The sequence below is a fragment of the Phaseolus vulgaris genome, chromosome 11 (genome assembly GCF_000499845.2).
Source record: "Phaseolus vulgaris cultivar G19833 chromosome 11, P. vulgaris v2.0, whole genome shotgun sequence".
NCBI lineage: Eukaryota > Viridiplantae > Streptophyta > Magnoliopsida > Fabales > Fabaceae > Phaseolus > Phaseolus vulgaris.
This window is the reverse complement of record NC_023749.2, coordinates 1953641-1978252: the sequence shown is the minus strand read 5'-3', so window position 1 is coordinate 1978252 and position 24612 is coordinate 1953641. Positions and strand designations below refer to the sequence as shown.

At 39.3% G+C, this 24612-nt stretch overlaps 5 protein-coding genes across 6 annotated transcripts; 1 reads left to right on the top strand and 4 right to left on the bottom strand.

The window, feature by feature from the left end:
• Positions 1 to 1777: 1777 nt before the first annotated feature.
• On the bottom strand, positions 1778 to 2194 carry LOC137821883 (uncharacterized). Its single transcript, XM_068626680.1, has one exon. It carries the CDS (start codon positions 2192 to 2194, stop codon positions 1778 to 1780), a length of 417 nt encoding a protein of 138 aa, XP_068482781.1.
• Positions 2195 to 3087: 893 nt separating this feature from the next.
• On the bottom strand, positions 3088 to 5491 carry LOC137829966 (protein KTI12 homolog). Its single transcript, XM_068637020.1, has 2 exons — positions 5305 to 5491; positions 3088 to 4177 (listed from the first exon to the last, which is right to left on the bottom strand). The coding sequence occupies exon 2, from the start codon at positions 4119 to 4121 to the stop codon at positions 3213 to 3215; it is 909 nt and encodes a 302-aa protein (XP_068493121.1). The 5' UTR covers positions 4122 to 4177; positions 5305 to 5491; the 3' UTR covers positions 3088 to 3212.
• Positions 5492 to 5927: 436 nt separating this feature from the next.
• Positions 5928 to 7523, bottom strand: LOC137821874 (uncharacterized). Its single transcript, XM_068626667.1, has one exon. The coding sequence runs from the start codon at positions 7521 to 7523 to the stop codon at positions 5928 to 5930; it is 1596 nt and encodes a 531-aa protein (XP_068482768.1).
• Positions 7524 to 8116: 593 nt separating this feature from the next.
• LOC137833319 (pre-mRNA-splicing factor cwf26-like) lies at positions 8117 to 12343 on the top strand. Of its 2 annotated transcripts, XR_011084696.1 has the most exons (7): positions 8117 to 8282; positions 8380 to 8441; positions 9343 to 9446; positions 10548 to 10620; positions 10706 to 10886; positions 10968 to 11154; positions 12101 to 12343. XR_011084696.1 is itself a non-coding variant. In XM_068641678.1 (6 exons), exons 1-6 carry the CDS (start codon positions 8132 to 8134, stop codon positions 11051 to 11053), a joined length of 657 nt encoding a protein of 218 aa, XP_068497779.1. In that variant the 5' UTR covers positions 8117 to 8131; the 3' UTR covers positions 11054 to 11438. The 2 variants fall into 2 exon arrangements, 1 of the variants encoding a protein (XP_068497779.1); XM_068641678.1 differs by lacking the exon at positions 12101 to 12343 and having other exon boundaries at positions 10968 to 11438.
• Positions 12344 to 16328: 3985 nt separating this feature from the next.
• On the bottom strand, positions 16329 to 18317 carry LOC137821858 (uncharacterized). Its single transcript, XM_068626646.1, has one exon. The coding sequence runs from the start codon at positions 18315 to 18317 to the stop codon at positions 16329 to 16331; it is 1989 nt and encodes a 662-aa protein (XP_068482747.1).
• Positions 18318 to 24612: the final 6295 nt, after the last annotated feature.

Sequence of the window (24612 nt, the reverse complement as noted above, 5' to 3'; positions counted from 1 at the left end):
CGTGAAGACCGTAGGTGTTGGCCAAAGATAACTATGAAACCCTTCCCCATCACATGACTCTCATAGCAGAACATATCTTTGTGCCACATGGACAGCAAGCTTCCACCACCATTTTCACCTTCATAGTGAATCCACCCGACTCTATTGTCCCCCCACAAAGCAAAACATCTAGCATCAGTGAACCCCTTCAGTTTCGTTTCTTGAATGCAAACAAACTCTGCTCCTTCTCTTGAGATCAAATTTTTCAGATATCTGCTTTTTGTTCCTCCCCCCAAACCTCGGATGTTCAAGCTAACTATCAGCATAGGAGACCTTTTGTTACCCCCTCTTCTAGCTTCTGTGCAAACTCTACATCTCTCACTTCCATACTCTGATATTCCTTCACAACCTCTTCTTCTATCCTACGACATACAATTCCCATCTGTTTGCCCATCTCCCACAACTTTAGTGGTTCCTCCATTACATCCAGGTCCCGGGGCCTTGAATTACAAATGATGGTATCCCCATCAGAGATTGTTGCAGATAAAGTTCCAGCTTTTGAGGCAGAGTTCCTTACCTGAGAGGGCCATACTCTTATTGACCTCCGTGGAAGGGTGCTTGGTTCCGCCATTTCCCCCAGCCCCTTCGTTCGCAGTCTACCCCTAGGGGATTGGTTCCTGATTCCACTTCCCCCTTTTCTGACCTCATGGCCACGTATTACCAAGACTTCACTTTGCTCCAGCTCCCGAACGACCGAAGCTCCCTCATGGGCTAGCGAATGGACTAACCCAGTGCCTAAATGGGCCGTCCGAATTTCTTCGTGGCCCAAAGAGGGAGAGAGCACGTGCTGAGTGCAACTTAATTCCTCATCCACAACTAACTTGGCCACGTCAGCCCGAAGGATGGTGCTATTGTACGAAGCTGTAGACCCAAGGCTACAGGTTTTCAGGATCGCCGCTTCATCAGAGACTATCTGATGTACTGTTTCCACATTGGTGAAACTCTTAGCACTGACCCTCTGACAGTCTAGACCCTTAGAAGTTACCTCCCCAAAAACCAAACCTTTTGTCGTTTTCTCTTGACCCTCACCGTCACCTACCACCTCCCTTCCGATTAGGACTTCTTCACCGTTGATTTCGCCACCGATCACCTCCCCCCTAGGCCACTGCCGTATCCGACCCCGAACTTCTCCTTCCTCTTCACAACTATTCACAGAGGCAGTATCCTCTACATAGGTTTCCGACGAGGAAATACTATCCGAGGAACCAACGTCATCATGGATACACCTGCATGAACCTCTATTCCCGCATATTACTTCTTCTTCTATGAGGATACTATAAAGATTATTATTGATCTTCATATCTGCCGCCAACCTTACACTCTGACTCTTTGGCATCCTGACTTGGAGAATAGCATACTCCAAGTTCTCCCATAGGAGAGTGGATTTACCAATAGACACTATAGTTGCCTTATCTCCCATCACTTTAGAGAAGCACTCCTTGTTCCAGAGAGAAAGGGGTAGCCCATAGCACCTTACCCAGACGATTTTGTGGCTCGCTGTGCAATTTTCCGACCATGGTTCAAAGCTTGTGAAGACACTCTCAAACCACTCCTTATTAAGCTTAATAAGAGCCTGCATACTCTCCCCTTCCCTTGGCATTAGCAGAACTAGGTTGTCTCCTAAGGAGCGCAAATAAACCATGCTCAACCCACCTTTCAGGAACTCTTCGCGTAACTGTTCGAGGTCTAGTTCTGCACGCAACTGGCCAATAACGCTTGCCTCCATCCATGGTAAGAACTATTTTTGGACTGAAAACGTTGGTCCCTTCCACACCTGACGAGGACCTCCCCTTACTATATCAGCATATGACTCTTCCCCTTTCTTCTTCACCCATGCCTCCTTCTTCCTCTCCCTCCGATTTTCCGCCAGGCCTTCCCCTCCCCTCCTCTTTGACTCAGAATGCGGCACCACCGGAGGAAACTTATAAACCTTGGACGACACCCTGATGTTATCGGGGACAAACCTCCTGTATCTCGGAACATTGACATGGAGCTTCACATTGCCAATAAATATTTGGTCTAGCTCCTTCTCTAATCTTGCCGCATTTCCCACTTCGAAGAAACGGACAAAGCCAAATCTTCTCCCCCCCTTGTTCAGCCTGCGCGCGATGAAAACTTCTTTCACTCTAGCCCATTTCTGGAAGATCTTGTGCATGTCCAGCTCACCATAGCTTTTAGGGTCACAAGCACACACAAGTGCAATCAATCATTGTTTCTTTTCTCATTCAAATTATCAAAGGTTATATGGTTGATCTGGAGCATCACCATAGCATTCCACCATTATTTGCTTGCTAATCCAGAGATAGTTTCATTTCTGCCCAAAATTTTATCAGGAAAAAAATACTGTGTATGCATCATCAGCAGGGAAAGAATTGTTAGTTTTACGCATAGTTTATTTATGTGTGGGTCTGTGTACACGCTCACCATAAATGTTATCTAAGCAAATTCGTTACTGTGTAATGGTGCATTTTTTTCTACTAAAAAAAAGAGGATGTTTCTTCTTTAGCAATTGTAATAATATAGAATATGATGTCCAATAGAATGACTTTGGTTGTGATCTCATGTTAATCGCACGAGTCTTGTTACGTCACGAGTCCTAAACTATGTCAAAGATCGTATCAAAACTAGTAAAGTAACTGACACCAATTCTTTGGTTTCCAATATTTGCTCTCTCGGTTCATCGTGCCTTTTACTTAATGAAAATTTGTTTAATATTGCTGTATACGCGTCAAAAATACCATGTTTTGTTATATCTAGTAACACTTTTGTCAAGGAATCTCATTGAATATATCCAATGCAACTCAATTACCAATACAGAAGTTGTGGGGAGGAGTATGTTCTATTTAGCAAGGAAGGAAAAAAAAAAAGTGAATTCAAGCATTCAGTTTTTATATCTTATTTAAATTATATAACCTTTTTCATTATTCTTATGTTTTTGTAAAGTGCGAAATGTATTTTCTTAAACCAGACCCGAGTACAATCTTTACTTCATTATTACTACTAGGGCTGGGAAAAGAATTTAAACGATGGTACAAAAAACCAAAAGGATTAAAAAAAGATCACTTTATTCAATAATAATGATGTAAAGTAAAAATGAAAACAGTTCGGGATCTAAACATACAAACATGGCATGTTTTAGCACACAAGCTGAATTGCAATTCAAATACTGTTCTTCAGGATGTTCCTAGTTCCCTGTTCAAGTAGTCAATGAACATCCTTTTTGCACTGTCTGCATCAGAAGGGGGTGGTGGCCCACTTAAACTTGTTTGCCCTGTTAATTTTATGAAGGTGCGTCGCATCCTGCGAAGCTCCGGCAGCCCAACTGATCTTGAAATGTTGATTACAGGCAAGTCTTTTCCCACCGAAACACCGTTAAGTGGTCCTCCAAGAGCTTGAGATTGTGCTTCTACTATAGCATTTGTGACCTCTTGTGTTGCTTTGTCCAATTCAAAGAGAGAATTTGCATCAGAAAAACGTGTGGTTTGAGTGGCAATAGTTGGTTGCAGAATCTTAACATCCCTGGTTTTGGAGTCCACCTTTTTGGTTAAGTAGGAGACAGCATCTATAATGGCAGAGGAAGATTTCTCTGTCCCTTCTCTGTGTGGCCATAATTCAAACAATGGAGAATCCCACCTGTTTCTTCTTTCTGGTTTCTCAAACCTTCTCACCAAATCTTCAAAAATTGAATCATTATAATTGACTTCTCCTTTCTCTCTGCGCTCTTCATTCCATTTCCTACAAAAGGTTTCTTCAACGTCACAGTAGACCACACAGTATCTGATTCCAGAAGCTCGAGCCAAGCACCATAGCTCGTATCTGTAACCCTTGATGTTATTCAAAGAATCTACTATGATGATACTATCTTTGGACACAGACCTATCTACTTCTGACCGAAGCACCCCTCTTAAATTCTTCTCTGAAGGCATATTTGCATAGCTTTGGTTACGATCAAGATGAAAGCAAGCTTCGTCTATGATTCTCACGTTATGTTTTGATTCTGATTCCTTGAGAGCTTCAACAAGACAGAGTGCAGCTTTGGACTTCCCGCTGCATGGCTGCCCACACATTACAACCAGTGCCATTTGGAAAGAATTTGTGTTATAGTCTGATGATAATGATCTCTATTTAAGGACACAACCTGCAACATATCAATGTAAGACAAGAAGTCAACAGCAGGGAAAAAAAAACCCATCATGAACATAAATCTCCACTGTAAATAATATCTAAGCTGATTATCATCACCCAATCAACATGGACATCATTCATAACAAGAAAAAACCCCAATGACAATCAAAATCTGTAAAGAGTGCACACAACAATATGGCCCAGTTCACATGAACTTCACAATAAGGACTAACAGAACAAGAAAATAAGAAATGAAATAAACTTCTCTTGTTAAACAACTTACACTCACTTTGAAATAAGCCAAACGAATTTCCCCATAAGTTCTTTCTAGAAGAGAAAAATAAGACAATTTGAAATTAGCTTCTACAAGTTAAAATTAGCTTATGCATGAGCTTATATATCGTATAGCTTTTCCAATATTATTATTTTTAACTTATCTATAGAAAAGTCAAATTCCTTTTTTTCTTCTTATTTTCTGCTGTAGAAGAGCTTATAGATAAGTTCATCCAAACAAGCCAATACTAGGTTAGCGTATGCTAATTCAAACAGAGCTAACGTATGCATACCCAGAACGCGACTCCTTTCAATCTACATAAATCTCAAGAAAACCACACTCTTTATAAAAGCCATTACACAACACATAGACCACCAAATCCATGGTCCGGCCAATCTCTACCTTACATGTAGTCGAATTTTTTCTCAATTAACAAGAACAATACCCAACTACTAACTAACTACGTACACAAATACCATACCTACCACACGTTCAAAACACACATCAAGCAACCAAGATTCTCATCACATACAAACTACAATTGTTTTGGTGTTAGAATTAAGGCTAGTTGAAATATTGCGTAGATAGATAAAAAAAATTGGGGCTTTTTTTTTTCTCTATAATTCAACCAAAATAAAGGAATAAATAGCCACGGAGGTCATTATCATATTGAACTGAACTCGTTTCATAAGAGAATGTTACTTTCTACAATCATACTGCAATTATTATCATTATTTTAATTTTTTTGAAATGTGAAGATGAGAGCAAACCTTATTCTCATTCAATGTTACAGGCAGCAATAAGTGCGATTTGAATGCAAATGAGAAATTGAGATCCTAACTAGTAATCGGAAAAAAAATCGGTACCTTTACATACTGAGAATGAGAGGTTGAGAAGTGCACCGTCACCGTCAAACCCTCGCAACGTTCAACCAAGAAATAGAGAGAGAAAGATGGATGATTTTGGAAGGAAAAGAGAAGAAAGGAGAATGGAGGAAATTGGGGATTTAGGGCACGCTTTGAAGCAAGGACATCAATGCTAAACGCTCTCAGAGCTTTTCCAACAAGGGTTTAGTTTTATAGATGTTATTTATTTTTATATAAATTATTATAAACAAGATTGCTTAATTATTAAAAATATAGTATTTTAAGTGTTGGCCGAACGATTGCACGCTAGCTCGATTAACATCGCAAGTGCCGGCCGAACGCCTACCAAACTTGCTTGATTAAACATCGCAAGTGTTGGCCGAACGATTGCCCGGTTGCTCGATTAACATCGCAAGTGCCGGCCGAACGCCAACCAAACTTGCTTGATTAAACATCGCAAGTGTTGGCCGAACGATTGCCCGCTTGCTCGATTAACATCGCAAGTGCCGGCCGAACGCCTTCCAAACTTGCTTGATTAAACATCGCAAGTATTGGCCGAACGATTGCCCGCTTGCTCGATTAACATCGAAAGTGCCGGCCGAACGCCTACCAAACTTGCTCGATTAAACATCGCAAGTGTTGGCCGAACGATTGCACGCCTGTGACTTGACGATCATATCGTCCACATAAACTTCCATATTCTTTCCTATTTGTTTTTTGAACATCGTATCCATCAGTCTTTGATATGTGGCCCCAGCGTTTTTTAAACCGAAAGGCATGACCTGGTAGCAGTAGTTGGCCATATCGGTGGTGAACGCAGTTTTCGGGATGTCGGGTTCATACATTTGTATTTGATTGTAGCCGGAGTAAGCATCCAAAAAACTCATCATGGCTTGGCCCGATGCCCCATCAACCAACCTGTCAATACTCGGCAATGGATATGAATCTTTCGGACATGCCTTATTCAAATCTGTATAATCAGTACACATCCTCCAATTTCCGTTTGCCTTCTTGACTAGTACTACATTCGCCAACCAGGTCGTATACTGGATTTCTTTAATGAAACCGGCTTGTAACAATTTCTCGGTTTCTCCAAGAGCAGCCTTTCGTTTTTCTTCTCCCAACTTCCTCCGTTTCTGAGCTATCGGCCTGGCTTCTCGGCAAACAGATAATTTGTGAGAAACAATGTTAGGGTCAATTCCCGGTATGTCCGACGCCTTCCAGGCAAACAAGTCTTTGTTCGTTCTTATTACTGCTACCAAATCGTCAATTATCTTTTCAGGCATGCTTCCCCCAACGTATGTACATTGGGTTTCATCTTCGCCTAATTGAAGCGATGTAATTTCTTCTCTTGGTTCCATTCGTTCATCATCATTCATTCTGGGATCCAAGTCTACCATTGCAACCATGTTTCTTGCTCTCGTTCTTCGGGTCGAAACTCTCGGCTCTTGGACCATTTTCAATCCGGTCGCATAACACTCTTTGGCTGCCTTTTGGTTGACATATATAGTTGCTATGTCACCCCATTCAGTGGGAAATTTCATTGCCAAATGTGGTGTCGACACTATAGCTCCTAACTCATTTAACGAAGATCTTCCCAAGAGGGCATTATAAGAAGTACGAGTATCTACCACCAAGTATCTGATTGTAATTGTTTTCGTCGCATTTCCTCTACCGAAAGTTGTCGGCAGATCAATGTATCCTTTGGTTTCAACCTTTTCACCTGAAAACCCAATTATTTGCTCTTTCACAGAGACCATGTCCTGTTCTTTCAGATATAACTTTTGGAAGGTTTCCCAGAACAGAATATCAACTGAACTGCCTTGATCTACAAGAGTTTTCATTACCGCGTACTTGGCAATTTCAACTGTTATCACCATTGGGTCACGTTGATCAGGGTCAATATCCTGGAAATCTTCATCAGTAAATAACATAGGCGGCAAACTCCTTGTTTTGAAAACATGGTTGACAGTCATGGTACTGTGTGCGTCCTTTCCCGGAAAACCTCCAGAAATGGTATTGACGAACCCCCGAACCGGCCTTCCCAAGCTGCGTTGTCGGCTCCTTTCTTGGGAATGGTGACTTCGTCCACTTCTTAGGTCTCCTTTTTCGTTTCCTTCTGCTTTTCTCTCCTGTCGGTCGTTTTGTGTATCAGTCGTTCTTCTAAATTTTTCTCCTCTATTTCTGACATATTGTTCTGGACTTTGACTGGCCTTCATTCTTCTAACTCCCAGAAAGCGTTTTAGTTGTCCCGCCTGGATCAGTGTTGTGTTTCTTATTGATGTAAATATATGGGGATACAAAAAGAGGCAAGACACTTGCCTAAAACCCTAACCCTAAAGCTGGGTACACACTAAGTAAATATTGATAAAATAACATTATATTTCAACATTTAACAATCAACATTAAAATTCAGTTATCAAGATATAGGTAACTGATAAAATATTTCATTTCTGAGGCAAATTCTTCCAAAATCTTAAGCTATTACGTAGAAGCCCAGGACTATTATTATGTCACTAACGTTCCTGGTAAACCTCATTCTGACTAAAAATGCTTTCTGTTATGCCTTAATTATCTATTATGGCTGAGCGGCATTGCAAGGCTATAATTTTCCTGATTGTGTTCTGTTTTAACTTTGTGGCTGCTATGATACCAAAAAACATTTAAAATCACAAAGGTAGCAGATGTGACTCATAAAAGGGGTTAAAAATAATCCCGTTTGTCACCTTTTCTTCATTGTCTAAGGTTGGCTTTTGGGGGTGGGGGGTTAATCTTGCAATTCCTCTTTCGTACAATTGAAACTCTTATTTCATTTATACACGTAACAATGCTTGTCGCTCCCTGTCTTTCTATGGAAGTTTTGGTGTACTTCACATTGCTCCATGGCATTGATAGCTATGTTTTGTGCAGATTTAACAAGATGGACCCTTCCATCAGTGGACGTGGTGCTGAACCTGTATATCGTGATAAAATAAAAGGTCGGAATTTTAGTCAGTTTTTTGTTGATGTTTCTGTTCAATGTGATTTGATGTCTTCGTGATACAAAGAACTTTTGAATCATGCTGAATTTTGCAGGAGTACGCATTTCGAAGGAGGAATACTTGAAGTCAAAACAGAAAGTAGAAGAAAAACCCAAGGTATTTGGTGCACTGCATAATTTTTGTAGCATGGTTGTATCGTTTCTAGATGTAGCTTTCTCTATGCTTCTAATGTGTAATTGGATGCATATCATATATGTGAAGAAAGTATGATTCTTTCTGAGGATCCACTTTTTGTTTGTACGTAATGAATGGTCAAAAAGATACTTGCTTAGTTTGTTTTGTTCACTTGGATATTTTCTGGAGTACTATCTGGAAATTCAATGATGGTCTGAAGATTGATTTGGTAATTTGCAGTAAGCATAATTGCATGGATGATTTTGTAAGGTTTACATACAATGAGCATGAAAAGTACAGATTAGGAGGTTTGTTAACTTGGTAGAACAAAAGAAATGAAAGGATCAAATTGTATTCGAAACAGTAGACTGATTATCATAGTGTGACTGGGTGAGTTATCTAAAATTTCCTAATAAAATGGAGCAGTAAGTTATTTGTTCCATGAAAGCACTTATTAACTAAAATATATTATTGGTGCTTTTTTTAAGGATATTATTTCTATTAATATTTCAATTACATCAAATGGACAATAAACCGTGTCATATTTGTTGTTGTCATTTTGTCCCTACGCTGTAATTGAAGTTGAATGTTACTTCTAATGTGTGTTAAAATAACCTTTTTATCTGTTGTTCAGCGTTTTTTTAAAGCTGTTTTTTGATGTATTATCATGGAAGGGTCATAGGCTGACTCCTATTCCCTTTTTCTTTTCTCTTTTTCTTTTGTATGCCAACTTTTATATATGACTACAATATATACACAAGTGAGTAGCAAGAGACTCACTACGTTCTCTAAAATCTCAAGTATATGTCAGAACATTGATGTTATTCATGTTTTCCCATGAAAACTGGTAAGCTGAATTCTTGGCTATCTTTGTGTTTTTCAGGAGATAGAAATAGAATGGGGCAAGGGCTTAGCTCAAAAGCGTGAAGCTGAGGCTAGGCTGAAGGAACTAGAACTTGAGAAGGAGAAGCCTTTTGCACGGACTAGGTATACATAAGTACTTGGGAACATGGTTTCTAGATTGTTTAAATTTGTTATCATAGTATTCTAGCAACCTATGATGCACAAACATAATATGGGGTATAAAAAATACCATGTGTATATGGGATACATTGAGTTGGTGACAATTATTCTTAAAATTATACTAAGTTGTACAATACAAATATAAATATGCATAAAAATTCATAAAACATGAATATATAATTGCAAAACTAAAATTCCTAATCCATGAAACACTAATACATGCATCCCCCATACCAAAATCGGATACATGTTTGATATTGATATGCTTGGATTCTCCATACCTGTGAATTATTTAAGCTCTTTTTTCTAAGAGGATGTTACATTAGATTAAGGCTGATATTTGACACATTAAGTAAAACTTTCATATTTGGATAAAATTATTCTTGATTCAGCTATTGGAATGAATGCAACATAACAAGCAACTCTTGACTCAAATCAACTCTTCCCAGCTTGTGTCAATGCACAATGAGATTAATCCCTTAATTTGTGCAAGTTATATATCTCCTTTGTTATAAATAGGGATTTAAGTGCTTCTCTACTCGTTTGAAATTTTCTTAAACCTGGTAATCTTGCTAAAAGAATTTTGTGAGCCAACTCGTGACTCTCTTTCCTAGACTCTTTAATGCCTCACTGATTAATCCATCTTCTTCAAGACATATTTTACTTTAGGCTCCAGAATCCTGAAGATAAAACTTTTACTTTTGGTCCTCATTCATGTATTTAGACTATCAGTTAAATAGAAATTCATGTCCATCATTAAATATTTCCGGAAGTAATTCCTACATCATTTATGGATTATCATGTATATAATCAAAAGAGATGATCTTTTTTACACCTGTTTGAACATAATTTCGTTTTTTCGGGGGTAATTAGTAGTGCTATATAATTACTTAGTTTACCATGTACCAGCATGGAAATTTATTTATAAATTATTTGTATGTTACTGAAAATCCCATTGAGAGCAAATACTGTCATTGAGATGCAATGTTTATGTCATTGATCAAGGTTCCATTTTCCTTCGCGTCTCCCTATCTCTTATGCTGTATTTGCATTTGTTTCCTTCAGAGATGATCCTGAACTAGACAAAATGCTGAAGGAGAGATTAAGGTGGGGTGATCCGATGGCACATCTTGTAAAGGTAATGCAAAACATTTCATATTGCTTGATGTGTGAGATGGGGTTTGATCAGTTCTCACATGTTTATTGTGTCAATTGTTTTGTAGAAAAAATATCCAGAGCCTGTTCTTCCAAACTTGGGGGAAAATGAGAAGATGAAGGAATCAGGTTTTGTAGTCCCCCAGGATATTCCAAATCACAGCTGGTTAAAAAGAGGTTTAGATGCTGCTTCAAATCGGTATGGAATAACGCCCGGACGACACTGGGATGGTGTTGATCGTAGTAATGGTTGGTTCATATTCACCATAGGTTTTGTACTTTTCTCATGGAAATAGGCTTAAATGATTGACTTATCACTGCTGTTTGCAGGGTTCGAAAAGGATATGTTCAAGAGAACAAATGAGAGGCAAGCTAGAGATAGAGAAGCTTATCTTTGGTCCGTGTCTGATATGTGAAAAGTGGCAGTACGGGTATTCAGAATCTCTTCGGGAGGGATGTTTGTAACTATATGGGTTTGAGGATCCAGAGGAATGATTCTTGGTTCCATCACTCTAAGGTGCAGTCTTTATTGAAAAAAATTATCTGCTCTTGATTATTCGGATCCTATACAAAGAATGAGAATATATTATTAGCCTCCTCAGTTTCATATCCAATTGCTTTGATTAGCTATAACTTCGTTGTGATATTTTCGACTTTTTAAGAGTTTATCACAGTTTGTTCCATGTAATTTAGACTATTTTTTACTACTGTAGTTTAAATGTGACTGCCTTTCTGAGTTTCATTCGAACTTTCGGAGAATTAAGTGTTGTTAAATAAAGTTAAATTTCATTTATATCCAAATTTGAGTCTAGCCTCAGCAAGAAGCATAAAAATACTGGGGATTTTCATTTAAACATTTTTGGACACCCTGACTTTCAGCACTTTAAGTCCTATATATTTAAAATACTTTTTTAATTTATTAGAGATTTCTAACTAGATTAAAAGTATTTTTTTATATTAATTAAATTTTATTATAGATAATACTTAGAAAATAATTAATAATTTTTAAGTATAAAGCATTTTATAGTTGCACACTAGCGTAAAAGGTGTTTCTTCTTGCACCCCTATGCACTCCTACAATTTTTAAAATATCAAAATTACCTTGCTAGTTTTATTCAAAATTTTGAAATGAATACTCTGTAAGGTAGATAAATGAATTCCCGAAGGAGGGGTGTTGTGTAAGTCTGTTGTTCCGGAAAAGGAAATTTGGAAGTGAATCAAACCAATCTTGGAATGTTAATGGCAGTCACAAGAAGTAGCAGTGAGAGAGGAAAATAAGAAGGGACTACTTACTGCACATTCATTAGTGGGCACAACACCTTTTCTTTTCACTCTTTCTCTATTCACATCCATCCATGCATGGTGTCCTTTTTCTTGTTCACAGATTTAGCCAATATAGGGTAACAGTTATGGACTGTCAATTCTGAAATGCTATAATCATACACTTTCCATTTCAATTCCAGATTTGCAACTCTGCCAATAAACTTACATTCCTTCTCCACCATGTTTGCCGCTGCTTGCAACAGTGTCAACAAAAAGTGCAGAGAATAAACAAGGAGGGCAGTTTGCGTTGGCTTAGGGTTTTTAAACATTTTCCAGGTTAATTTTGTCAATTCACATTAATGTAGGGATACAGGAAGAAACATCCCAAGTAAATTGCTTTACCTCTTAAACCCCTAAAAATATCAAGGCATGTATTTTGAGTAGGGTGTTTCTTCATGTATCTTATTAAAGTTTTTTCTCCACCTCATCAAAGTTTGTTCTTCATGCATTTCATCAAATAGGTGAAATGACCAAATCTTCTCATCTAATTTGTCCTTATTTTGGAAATTTTGTTTTCAAAATATACACTGAAAAATACATTTCAAAATGTAGTCTGTTCTGGAAAGTGTTTTCAAGAAAATTGTTGGGGGTGCAGGAAGAAACTCTTTGAACAAAAAGAAAAGGCTTTGCTTATGTGATGGATTCGATCATGAATCCTTCATTATAGACCAAAACATTTCAGATTTTGTTAGACTTTATTTTTGCAAGAATTAACCCTAGGAATACTGGTTTAAAAAGAAACTTATATTAAAAATGATTATTTCGTCTTCTCATAAGTATCTTTCACTCTATTCATTCACATACTAATCTCAATCACAATGTTTAGAGAATAATATTTTAAAAGTGATATTTGGATGCTAAAATAAAATTACTTGAATAAAAGTGACTAACAATTACAAGAACATGGGAATTAGTTTGACTATGATAGTTAAGTTTAATGATATATCTAATTAGAGTACATTATTATCGTAACTAATTTTATGTTTTTTTTTTTCTCTAATTACGTTGCTTAATATTCCTTGATGGTTTCTTTGTGTATTCTTGAAGAGAATCTTGGATTCCAACCCTCTTTACTTTAACTTTTTTTCTTTATTTTTAACAACTTCAAATTATAATAATTTTTTTTTACATGACTCTTGCATCCATTGATTATTTTGTAAGGTACAAGCCTTAACTGAAATAAAACTTTAAGTGACTGGTATTCCACGTTCTGGGTATTATCTTCTCGTCTAATGTCTCCAATCTATAGGCTCCGTTCTTTAGGTTTTCAGTGATTCTGAATGGCCCTTCCCAGTTTGACGCGAACTTCCCTTCTGCTGGATCTTTTCTCGCATCAGTTCTCATTCTCCATACTAGATCTCCTTTATTGAAAGTTCTCGGCCTCACCTTTGCGTTGAACCTCTTACATGCTCTTCTTTTTACGGCCTCCTCTCTGATTTTGGCTTTCTCTCGAAGTTCCTCGATCAGATCCAAGTCTGCTTTCAAGCATTCATTGTTAACGCTCCAATCTTCTATTTGTCTTCGTAATGTTGGTTCGGTGATCTCTATGGGTAGCATAGCATCTGTTTCGTATGTGAGATTAAATGGTGTTTCTCCAGTTGATGTTTGCGGTGCGCATCTATATGCCCACAATATTTCAGATAACTTCTCAGCCCACAAACCTTTCGCACTTCCCAATCTCCGCTTCAGTTGACTAAGAATGACTTTGTTAGCTGATTCTGCTTGCCCATTTGTTTGCGGATGTTCAACTGAGGTAGTTGTAGGCTTGATTCCCAAATCCGCATAGAACTGCAGAAGTTTTTTATCCGTGAACTGCCGGCCATTGTCGGTTATAATAGAGTGTGGAAGACCGAATCTGCAAATGATGTTCTTCCACACAAAGGTTTGAACCTGTTGAGCCGTTATTTTTGTCAATGCTTCCGCCTCTATCCATTTTGTGAAATAATCAACTGCAACAATCATGAATTTTGTTTGTCCTCGGCCTAAAGGGAATGGGCCGAGGATATCCATTCCCCACTTAGCAAATGGCCAGGGAGAAGCAATCCTTTGCAGTTCTTGTGATGGTATATGGTTGAGGCTGCCGAATTCCTGGCACTTCTTGCAGGCTTTAACGTATTGATTGCAATCTTCACGTATTGTTGGCCAATAATATCCGGCTCGACAGATTCTTGTTGCCATTGTTCGCGCTCCACAGTGCAATCCGCATAAGCCTTCATGAAGTTCTCGGATTACATGCTCGGCTTGCTCATAGGAAAGGCATTTTAACAAAGGGGTTGAAAACCCCCTCTTATACAGTTCGGCCCCTATGAGGATAAAATTAGCAGCTTTCCTAGCCGTCCTAACATCAGTTTCAATTCCTTGTTCTTGATTGGAAATCACTTCTTTGTATGATCGGATCCAATCGTCTTTCTCCGTGGTAACAATTAAACATTCTTCCACTCCGACCGTCGGGTTGTGCATTGTCTGTTGTAAAATGGAGTTGTGCTGAGATTGTTTCTGTTGACTGGCCAACTTGGATAAAGAATCGGCCTTCGTATTTTGCTCTCTCGGGATATGTATGATCTCGGCTGTGGTGAAGTTTCCCATGATGCTCAAGACTTTGTGATAATACCGTAGTAACAAGGGATCTCGCACCTGGTATTCACCTTTCATATGTCCAACCATTAACTGAGAATCACTCCGGCATATAATATTTTGTGCACCCATGTCTTGGGCTAAAACCAATCCCGCGATTAAAGCTTCATACTCGGCTTGGTTATTTGAAGTCTTGAATTCAAATTTTAGGGCCATTTCCAAATGAAAATTTCCTGGTCCTTCTAGCACGATTCCTGCACCACCGCCTTTCTTGCTAGATGATCCGTCAACGGATACGATCCACGCTTCATGATCGGTTTCAGCTGTTGGCATCTGGATAATGAAGTCTGCTAGCGCTTGTGCTTTGATGGCTCCTCTTGGCTCATATTTGATTCCAAATTCAGACAACTCTATTGACCATGTCACCATTCGTCCGGCCAGTTCAGGTTTTCTCAATACTTTGGCTATTGGGCAATCGGTTCTGACAATAACTTGGTGATTCTGAAAATATGGCCGGAGTCGTCTTGCTGCGTATACAAGAGTTAGGGCGATTTTCTCAACGTGTTGGTATCTGGTTTCGGCGCTTTGAAGGACTCTGCTCACGAAGTATACCGGTTTTTGTTCCGGATTTTCCTGTATCAAGGCTGCTCCTATGGCTTCGTGAGAAGTAGCGAGATAGACGATGATAGGCAGAGTTGACACAGGTTTGACCAGGATGGGAGGCTTTGCTATTGTCTCTTTAATGGTTGCAAAAGCTTGCTCGCATTGTGCATTCCATGTGAATGTTTCGGCCTTCCTTAACATATTGGTTTTGATTTTTCGGCAAGTGTGGGCAAAAACCGTGCCAATGCATTTAACCTTCCCATCAACCTCTGAACTTCTTTCAGATTTGCCGGATTTCTCATATTCATTATTGCTTCGCATTTATCTGAATTTGCTTCAATTCCTCTGTTAGTCAACATGAAACCAAGGAACTTCCCACCTTTGACTCCAAAAACACATTTTTCTGGATTTAATCGCAGGTTATACTTCCTGACCTGAGCAAATACTTCTTCAAGATCTTGTACATGGTTATCGTCCGCCTGTGACTTGACGATCATATCGTCCACATAAACTTCCATATTCTTTCCTATTTGTTTTTTGAACATCGTATCCATCAGTCTTTGATATGTGGCCCCAGCGTTTTTTAAACCGAAAGGCATGACCTGGTAGCAGTAGTTGGCCATATCGGTGGTGAACGCAGTTTTCGGGATGTCGGGTTCATACATTTGTATTTGATTGTAGCTGGAGTAAGCATCCAAAAAACTCATCATGGCTTGGCCCGATGCCCCATCAACCAACCTGTCAATACTCGGCAATGGATATGAATCTTTCGGACATGCCTTATTCAAATCTGTATAATCAGTACACATCCTCCAATTTCCGTTTGCCTTCTTGACTAGTACTACATTCGCCAACCAGGTCGTATACTGGATTTCTTTAATGAAACCGGCTTGTAACAATTTCTCGGTTTCTCCAAGAGCAGCCTTTCGTTTTTCTTCTCCCAACTTCCTCCGTTTCTGAGCTATCGGCCTGGCTTCTCGGCAAACAGATAATTTGTGAGAAACAATGTTAGGGTCAATTCCCGGTATGTCCGACGCCTTCCAGGCAAACAAGTCTTTGTTCGTTCTTATTACTGCTACCAAATCGTCAATTATCTTTTCAGGCATGCTTCCCCCAATGTATGTACATTGGGTTTCATCTTCGCCTAATTGAAGCGATGTAATTTCTTCTCTTGGTTCCATTCGTTCATCATCATTCATTCTGGGATCCAAGTCTACCATTGCAACCATGTTTCTTGCTCTCGTTCTTCGGGTCGAAACTCTCGGCTCTTGGACCATTTTCAATCCGGTCGCATAACACTCTTTGGCTGCCTTTTGGTTGACATATAGTTGCTATGTCACCCCATTCAGTGGGAAATTTCATTGCCAAATGTGGTGTCGACACTATAGCTCCTAACTCATTTAACGAAGATCTTCCCAAGAGGGCATTATAAGAAGTACGAGTATCTACCACCAAGTATCTGATTGTAATTGTTTTCGTCGCATTTCCTCTACCGAAAGTTGTCGGCAGATCAATGTATCCTTTGGTTTCAACCTTTTCACCTGAAAACCCAATTATTTGCTCTTTCACAGAGACCATGTCCTGTTCTTTCAGATATAACTTTTGGAAGGTTTCCCAGAACAGAATATCAACTGAACTGCCTTGATCTACAAGAGTTTTCATTATCGCGTACTTGGCAATTTCAACTGTTATCCCCATTGGGTCACGTTGATCAGGGTCAATATCCTGGAAATCTTCATCAGTAAATAACATAGGCGGCAAACTCCTTGTTTTGAAAACATGGTTGACAGTCATGGTACTGTGTGCGTCCTTTCCCGGAAAACCTCCAGAAATGGTATTGACGAACCCCCGAACCGGCCTTCCCAAGCTGCGTTGTCGGCTCCTTCTTTCTTGGGAATGGTGACTTCGTCCACTTCTTAGGTCTCCTTTTTCGTTTCTTTCTGCTTTTCTCTCCTGTCGGTCGTTTTGTGTATCAGTCGTTCTTCTAAATTTTTCTCCTCTATTTCTGACATATTGTTCTGGACTTTGACTGGCCTTCATTCTTCTGACTCCCAGAAAGCGTTTTAGTTGTCCCGCCTGGATTAACTCTTCAATTCGGTCCTTCAGGCCTATACATTCTTCAGTGTGATGGCCATGATTTTTATGGTACTGGCAATGTTTATTTCGGTCAGCCCGCTCTGGGGTTCGTGCTTTTGCTGGTGGCGGCATTACTTCGGTTGCCATCGCCTCTTGAAGTATTCGGGTCCGAGTTGTGCTCAATGGTGTGTATTGTTGAAACTTTCGGCTTCGGGGTTCCTCTCTGAAACGTCTGCCTTGATATCCTGCCTCCCTTTCATTTGTTTTCCTCTCATTCTTCACGTCCATCCTTGCTTGATTTCTGAAGTCCCTTAACTCTTCCATCTGCATGAACTTTGCTGCACGCCGTCTTAATTCATCAAGGCTTTCGGCCGGTTTTTTGCACAAGCTATCGGCGAATGGTCCCGGTTTCAAGGCAGTTATCATATGATGCATAGAAACTTCCGGACTGAGGTTTCTAATGCTTAAAGCCATCCTTCCAAAGCGTTCCATAAAAGCTCGCAGTGACTCATTCTGTTCTTGTCTTATGTTTACGAGAGCTATAGATGTTAAGTGATGTGGTCTGCTTGTAGCGAATTGAGCTCCAAACTTTTCTATCAAAGTGTCAAAACAATCAACAGATAAGGGTGGTAGCCGGGTAAACCAGCTCAAAGCGGCTCCTTTCAAGGTAGTCAGGAAAACCCTACATAGAATGGCGTCGTTCCACGTGTACAGACTTATTTGAGTTGTGTATATTGCAACATGTTCATCCGGATCTGTGCTCCCATCATACTTCTCTATTGTTAGACTCTTCCAATTGTCAGGTAACGGGGTCTCTATTATAGTCTCAGAAAACGGGTGTCTTCTGGCTGGCGTTTCCACAGCGACATCGGAAGTCTCAGGTATCTTCCTTTGTGTAACCCCGAAACTCTCTTCCTTATTCTCTCTTTCATTTGTGAAATTTCTCGGCGGAAAAGTTTCAAGAGAAGCATTTAACACGGCTTCTCCATTCAATCTTTGCCTCATGCTAGCATTCTCAGCTCTCAACACGCTCAACTCCTCTTCATTACTCTTCTTCAGTGTTTCAAATTCCTCTTGCAATTGTATTAACATAGCCATAGTCATGGCGTTCTGACAATCTTCTTGTTCTCTGGGATGTTCTCCTCCTTCGCTCATCTTGTTTCTCGGCCCCACGGTGGGCGCCAAAATGTTCTTACAAGGGCCTAGAAACACACTTCTTTCGGCTTCCACAGATCGACCTCTCGGCCAGCGCTTCCAAACTCCCTTCTCGGTATGATCTTTCGGTTTTTAGTCTCGGCTTCCTCTCACGGACGGGTGTGCGTACCTGAAAGGTGCTCCGATGCCAAAGTTAGATTCAGTTTGAAAAGATGTCAGAGTCTCTTTCACTTACCTCACCTCTCAGGATGACCCTGTATTTATACTACTCTTTTATTGGGCCCAGAAGTTATTTGGACGTTTTCTCTTTGTATCAAGCCTTTACTACATACACCCGCATATTTGGACCTAATTGGGCATAGGCTTTTGCCTTCGGTCGGTCCGTTGCTTTCGGTCGCTTAATAATAATTTCCATTCTATTCTATTTCTTTCATAGCTTTCGGTCGGGCCATTGCTTTCGGTCGGCCCAATATATATTACTTTCTTTCACAGCTTTCGGTCGGCCCAATATATATTACTTTCTTTCACAGCTTTCGGTCGGCCCAATATATATTACTTTCTTTCATAGCTTTTGGTCGGCCCAATATATATTACTTTCTTTCATAGCTTTCGGTCGTCCCAATATATTGCTTTCTTTCATAGCTTTCGGTCGTCCCAATATATTGCTTTCGGTCGGCCCAGTACAAATAATATTTGTTAATCTTTATTAAAAATAATTAAAATCTTTTTTTATATTTTAGTATTTTTTATTGTGTTTAAAATATTTCATAAAATTTATAATTTCTTTAAAAAATTTATCAAACCACTTTCAAGCTAAAAATAATTTTCAAAAATAAAAAAAGGATAAATAACTTCTACTTTATAATTTCTTTTAGCTTTAACAAAAGGTAACTTTTAAGTGCGTCCTTGAAACGAAAAATAAAAAACTCAGTTTTTTCAGTAATAACGGGTTTAAAAAATTTCATAAAAATATATTGGAAATTAGTTTAATTAGGATTCAATTTTCAGGAAATTTGTGAGATTAAAACTTAATCGTGTTTTACTAGAGAAAATGATAATTTGACATCATTCTTCATAGTCACAAATAATCGTTATTATAGTTTTAAAAGTAAAAGCCAACAAATTTATTATGCATTATCAATGTAAAAAGTTTATATTATCAATATACTTTTCCTTTTTAACTATTAAATTTGTAGCATCTTCAATGTATTTTCTTTTTTTAGTGAGCCACATGTTTTCATATAAGATTTAACTATTAATTTGATTCCAATATAAAATTGCAATTGCACTTCCTAATTTACTTTTAGGGGATTCCAATTATTTTTTCAGGTCAAAAAAACATTTATTTTAAAATACTATATTTTTAATAATTAAGCAATCTTGTTTATAATAATTTATATAAAAATAAATAACATCTATAAAACTAAACCCTTGTTGGAAAAGCTCTGAGAGCGTTTAGCATTGATGTCCTTACTTCAAAGCGTGCCCTAAATCCCCAATTTCCTCCATTCTTCTCTTTTCCTTCCAAAATCATCCATCTTTCTCTCTCTGTTTCTTGGTTGAACGTTGCGAGGGTTTGACGGTGACGGTGCACTTCTCAACCTCTCATTCTCAGTATGTAAAGGTACCGATTTTTTTTCCGATTACTAGTTAGGATCTCAATTTCTCATTTGCATTCAAATTGCACTTATTGCTGCCTGTAACATTGAATGAGAATAAGGTTTGCTCTCATCTTCACATTTCAAAAAAATTAAAATAATGATAATAATTGCAGTATGATTGTAGAAAGTAACATTCTCTTATGAAACGAGTTCAGTTCAATATGATAATGACCTCCGTGGCTATTTATTCCTTTATTTTGGTTGAATTATAGAGAGAAAAAAAAGCCCCAATTTCTTTTATCTATCTACGCAATATTTCAACTAGCCTTAATTCTAACACCAAAACAATTGTAGTTTGTATGTGATGAGAATCTTGGTTGCTTGATGTGTGGTAGGTATGGTATTTGTGTACGTAGTTAGTTAGTAGTTGGGTATTGTTCTTGTTAATTGAGAAAAAATTCGACTACATGCCGAACGACCGAAAGGTCGAACCATTCGGAGAGTTGGCCGAACGACAGAGATGTCGAGACCTTCGAGGACTTGGACGGACGACCGAAAGGTCAAGACGAGGCATTAAAGTAATGATAATTCTGATGCCAAACGAGGCATAAATAATTCTGATTACATTAAAGTAATAAGATAATTCTGATGCTGAACGAGGCATAAATAATTCTGATTACATTAAAATAATAAGATAATTCTGATGCCGGACGAAGCATAAATAATTCTGATTACATTAAAGTAATAAGATAATTCTGATGCCGAACGAGGTATAGATAATTCTGATTACATTAAAGTAAAGATAATTGTGATGCCGAACGAGGCATAAATAATTCTGAATAATTATGATGCCGGACGAGGCATAAATAATACTGATTACGTTAAAGTAATAAGATAATTCGTGTGCCGAACGAGGCATAAATAATTCTGATGTGATTAAAGTAATAAGATAATTCTGATCCCGAACGACGCATAAATAATTCTGATTACATTAAAGTAATAAGATAATTCTGATGCCGAACGAGGCATAAATAATTCTGATTACATTAAAGTAATAAGATAATTCTGATGCCGAACGAGGTATAGATAATTCTGATTACATTAAAGTAAAGATAATTGTGATGCCGAACGAGGCATAAATAATTCTGATTACATTAAAGTAATAAGATAATTCTGATGTCGAACGAGGCATAAATAATTCTGATTACATTAAAGTAATAAGATAATTTTGATGCCGAACGAGGCAAAAAAATTCCGATTACATTAAAGTAATGATAATTCGGATGCCGAACGAGGCATAAATAATTCCGATTACATTGAAGTAATGATAATTCTGATGCCGAACGAGGCATAAATAATTGATTACATTAAAGTAATAAGATAATTCTGATGCCGAACGAGGCATAAATAATTCCGATTACATTAAAGTAATAAGATAATTCGGATGCCGAACAAGGCATAAATAATTTCGATTACATTAAAGTAATAAGATAATTCTGATGCCGAACGAGGCATAAATAATTTCGATTACATTAAAGTAATAAGATAATTCTAATGCCGAACGAGGCATAAATAATTCTGATTGCATTAAAGTAATGATAATTCTGATGCCGAACGAGGCACAAATTTCCTGAAAATTGAATCCTAATTAAACTAATTTCCAATATATTTTTATGAAATTTTTTAAACCCGTTATTACTGAAAAAACAGAGTTTTTTATTTTTCGTTTCAAGGACGCACTTAAAAGTTACCTTTCTCTCTGGAACAAGGAGTGCTTCTCTAAAGTGGTGGGAGATAAGGCAACAATAGTGTCTATCGGCAAAGCCACTCTCCTATGGGAGAACTTGGAGTATGCTATTCTTCAAGTCAGGATGCCAAAGAGTCAGAGTGTAAGGATGGCGGCAGACATGAAGATCAACAATAATCTTTATAGTATCCTTATAGAAGAAGAAGTTATATGTGGGAATAGAGGTTCATGCAGGTGCATCTATGATGATGTTGGCTCCTCGGATAGTGTTTCCTCGTCGGAAACCTATGTAGAGGATACTGCCTCTGTGAATAGTTGTGAAGAGGAAGGAAAAGTTCGGGGTCGGATAAGGCAGTGGCATAGGGGGGAGGTGATCGGTGGTGAAGTTAACGGTGAAGATGTCCAAATCGGAAGGGAGGTGGTAGGTGTCGGTGAGGGTCAAGAGAAAACGACAAAAGGCTTGGTTCGAGGGGAAGCAACCTCTAAGGGTCTAGTCAGTCAGAGGGTCAGTGCTAAGAGTTTCACCAATGTGGAAACAGTACATCAGATAGCCTCTGACGAAGCGGCGATCCTGAAAACCTGTAGCCACGGGCCCACAGCTTCGCACAATTTTTTTTTTGATCAGCAACGAATTAATAGAATAAAATGAAACACTTTAGGGGTGTTCCAACCCTTATACATAGACCTCCTAATTAAGCATTTAGCAGTTAAAACAAAGTTAAGCGGCTCCCCACTTAACTCAAAAACTTAAAGCTAGGGTACATCATCGCGTCTATGTGATAACCTGGGGTAACTTTTTCCTTAAGCAGTAACATGGCCATAAACTGGTAGTAGACGATGTTGGTCTCGACTTATATAGGATAGAGAACCGGTACTGCTTCGCACAATAAACAGCTTCGCACAATAGTACCAACCCTCGGGCTGACGTAGCCAAGTTAGTTGTGGATGAGGAGTTAAGTTGCACTCAGCACGAACCCTCTGGTTTTTTGGGCCACGAAGAAAACCGGATGGCCCATCTTGGCAATGGGTTATCCCATTCGCTAGTCCAAGAGGAAGTAGGAGACTGATGGAGCTGTAAGGGATAGCCTGATTGTTTAAGTCAGTGTAGTACCTCTGTTCTTTTTAGTAGAAGCTGTTATGTTTTATGTGTACTGTTATGTGTTCTGTTCTGTTATGTTGTTTAAATCAGTGTTGTGAGGTAGCGAGGTAGGAAATGGGAGGCCTGCTTGTCTTATATGTTGATGAGTGCATGATGGTTAGGGAAAGGAAATCTGATGTAACTTTAGTAATAGAATGGGGTTGCAGTAGGAATAGCTTCTGGAGGTGTACTTGGGGTTCTACAAATCATCTCTAGGACTTGTGTCATGCTGGTGTTATGCAGCCTCAGGTATTGGGACTGCATAAAAGACTTTGCTGGAGGTTCGAGCTTTGGAGTAAAAGAAGAAGGCTGGAAGTTTGCGCAGAAGGTCATAGAGTAGGTCTGGACTTTCGGCCGTACGGGAAGGTCTTAACCTCTCGGTCGTTCGCCCAAGTCCTAGAAGGTCTCGTCATTCCTGTCGTTCGGCCATGTCCCCGAGGGCCTTGTCATCTCGGTCGTTCGGCCATCTTTCCGTAGGTTTCGACCACTCGGTCGTTCTTCTTCTACCAGTTTATGGCTATGTTACTGCTTAAGGAAAATGTTACCCCAGGTTATCATATAGACGCGATGATGTACCCTAGCTTTAAGTTTTTGAGTTAAGTGGGGAGCCGCTTAACTTTGTTTTAACTGCTAAATGCTTAATTAGGAGGTCTTTGTATAAGGGTTGGAACACCCCTAAAGTGTTTCATTTTATTCTATTTATTCGTTGCTGATCAAAAAAAAAAAGAGGAAGTAGGAGATGGAGTGCTCCTGAGTAAGGACGACGGGCCGAACATTGAGGGGGGAGTGTCGGTCGTTCGGTCGTTCGGCCGAACAAATCAACATATCCATGAGGGAGCTTCGGTCGTTCGGGAGCTGGAGCCAAGGGGGTACTCAGCCAAAAACTTGGCCACAGACTTCTCAGTATCATAAGCGGACGAGAACTCCGCAACCTTAGGATCCACCCAGCTAAGATCCACCTCGCGTTAACCGGGTGTTCACCCCTTACCACCTCTACCATGAGTGGCGCCCCAGCCAAACTAACCGATAAAGGGCCGGTGGTAGAAGATGAAGAGGAAGAAAAGGAAGACGACCCAAGGGTGGGAGAAGGCGTTCGACCAAATGATGAAGATGCCGACCGAGACCGGCTCGACATGACTAAACTTTCTCTGGGCTACCAGTTCGCTCGCTCCAATAGAAAAAACAAGAATGTGACACTGGTGGACCTCTATATATAGGGCTCATGGGCCTCAAAACGTGAAACAACAAACCAATCTCAACCATTGGATCCAGTAGATCTAACGGTCCACAAAAACCCCCGCCCAAAAAACCCCTCATCAATGCGCGTCACGTCGCGCAGTCTGAAATCATGTCACGCCGCCTAGTCAAGTCACACCTCGAAAAACGAAGCGACCACCCACTCCCATCATCAAAGACTAATCGGACATATCTGACACCCTCTATTATCATCGCAAGTGCCGGCCGTTCACTACGCTTGCTCGATTATCATCCCAAGTACCGGCCGATCGCCACCTACACTTGCTCGATTATCATCGCAAGTAATTGCCGGCCGCCCACTACGCTTGCTCGATTATCATCGCAAGTACCGGCCGATCGCCACCTACACTTGCTCGATTATCATCGCAAGTAATAGCTGGCCACCTATCCTTAGTTGTTCGATTAAAGATCACAATTAAATGGCCGACCGCCCATTCTTGTTCGATTAAAATCACAATTAAAAGGCTGACCGCCCAAATCCAACTTATTTGATCACACCGA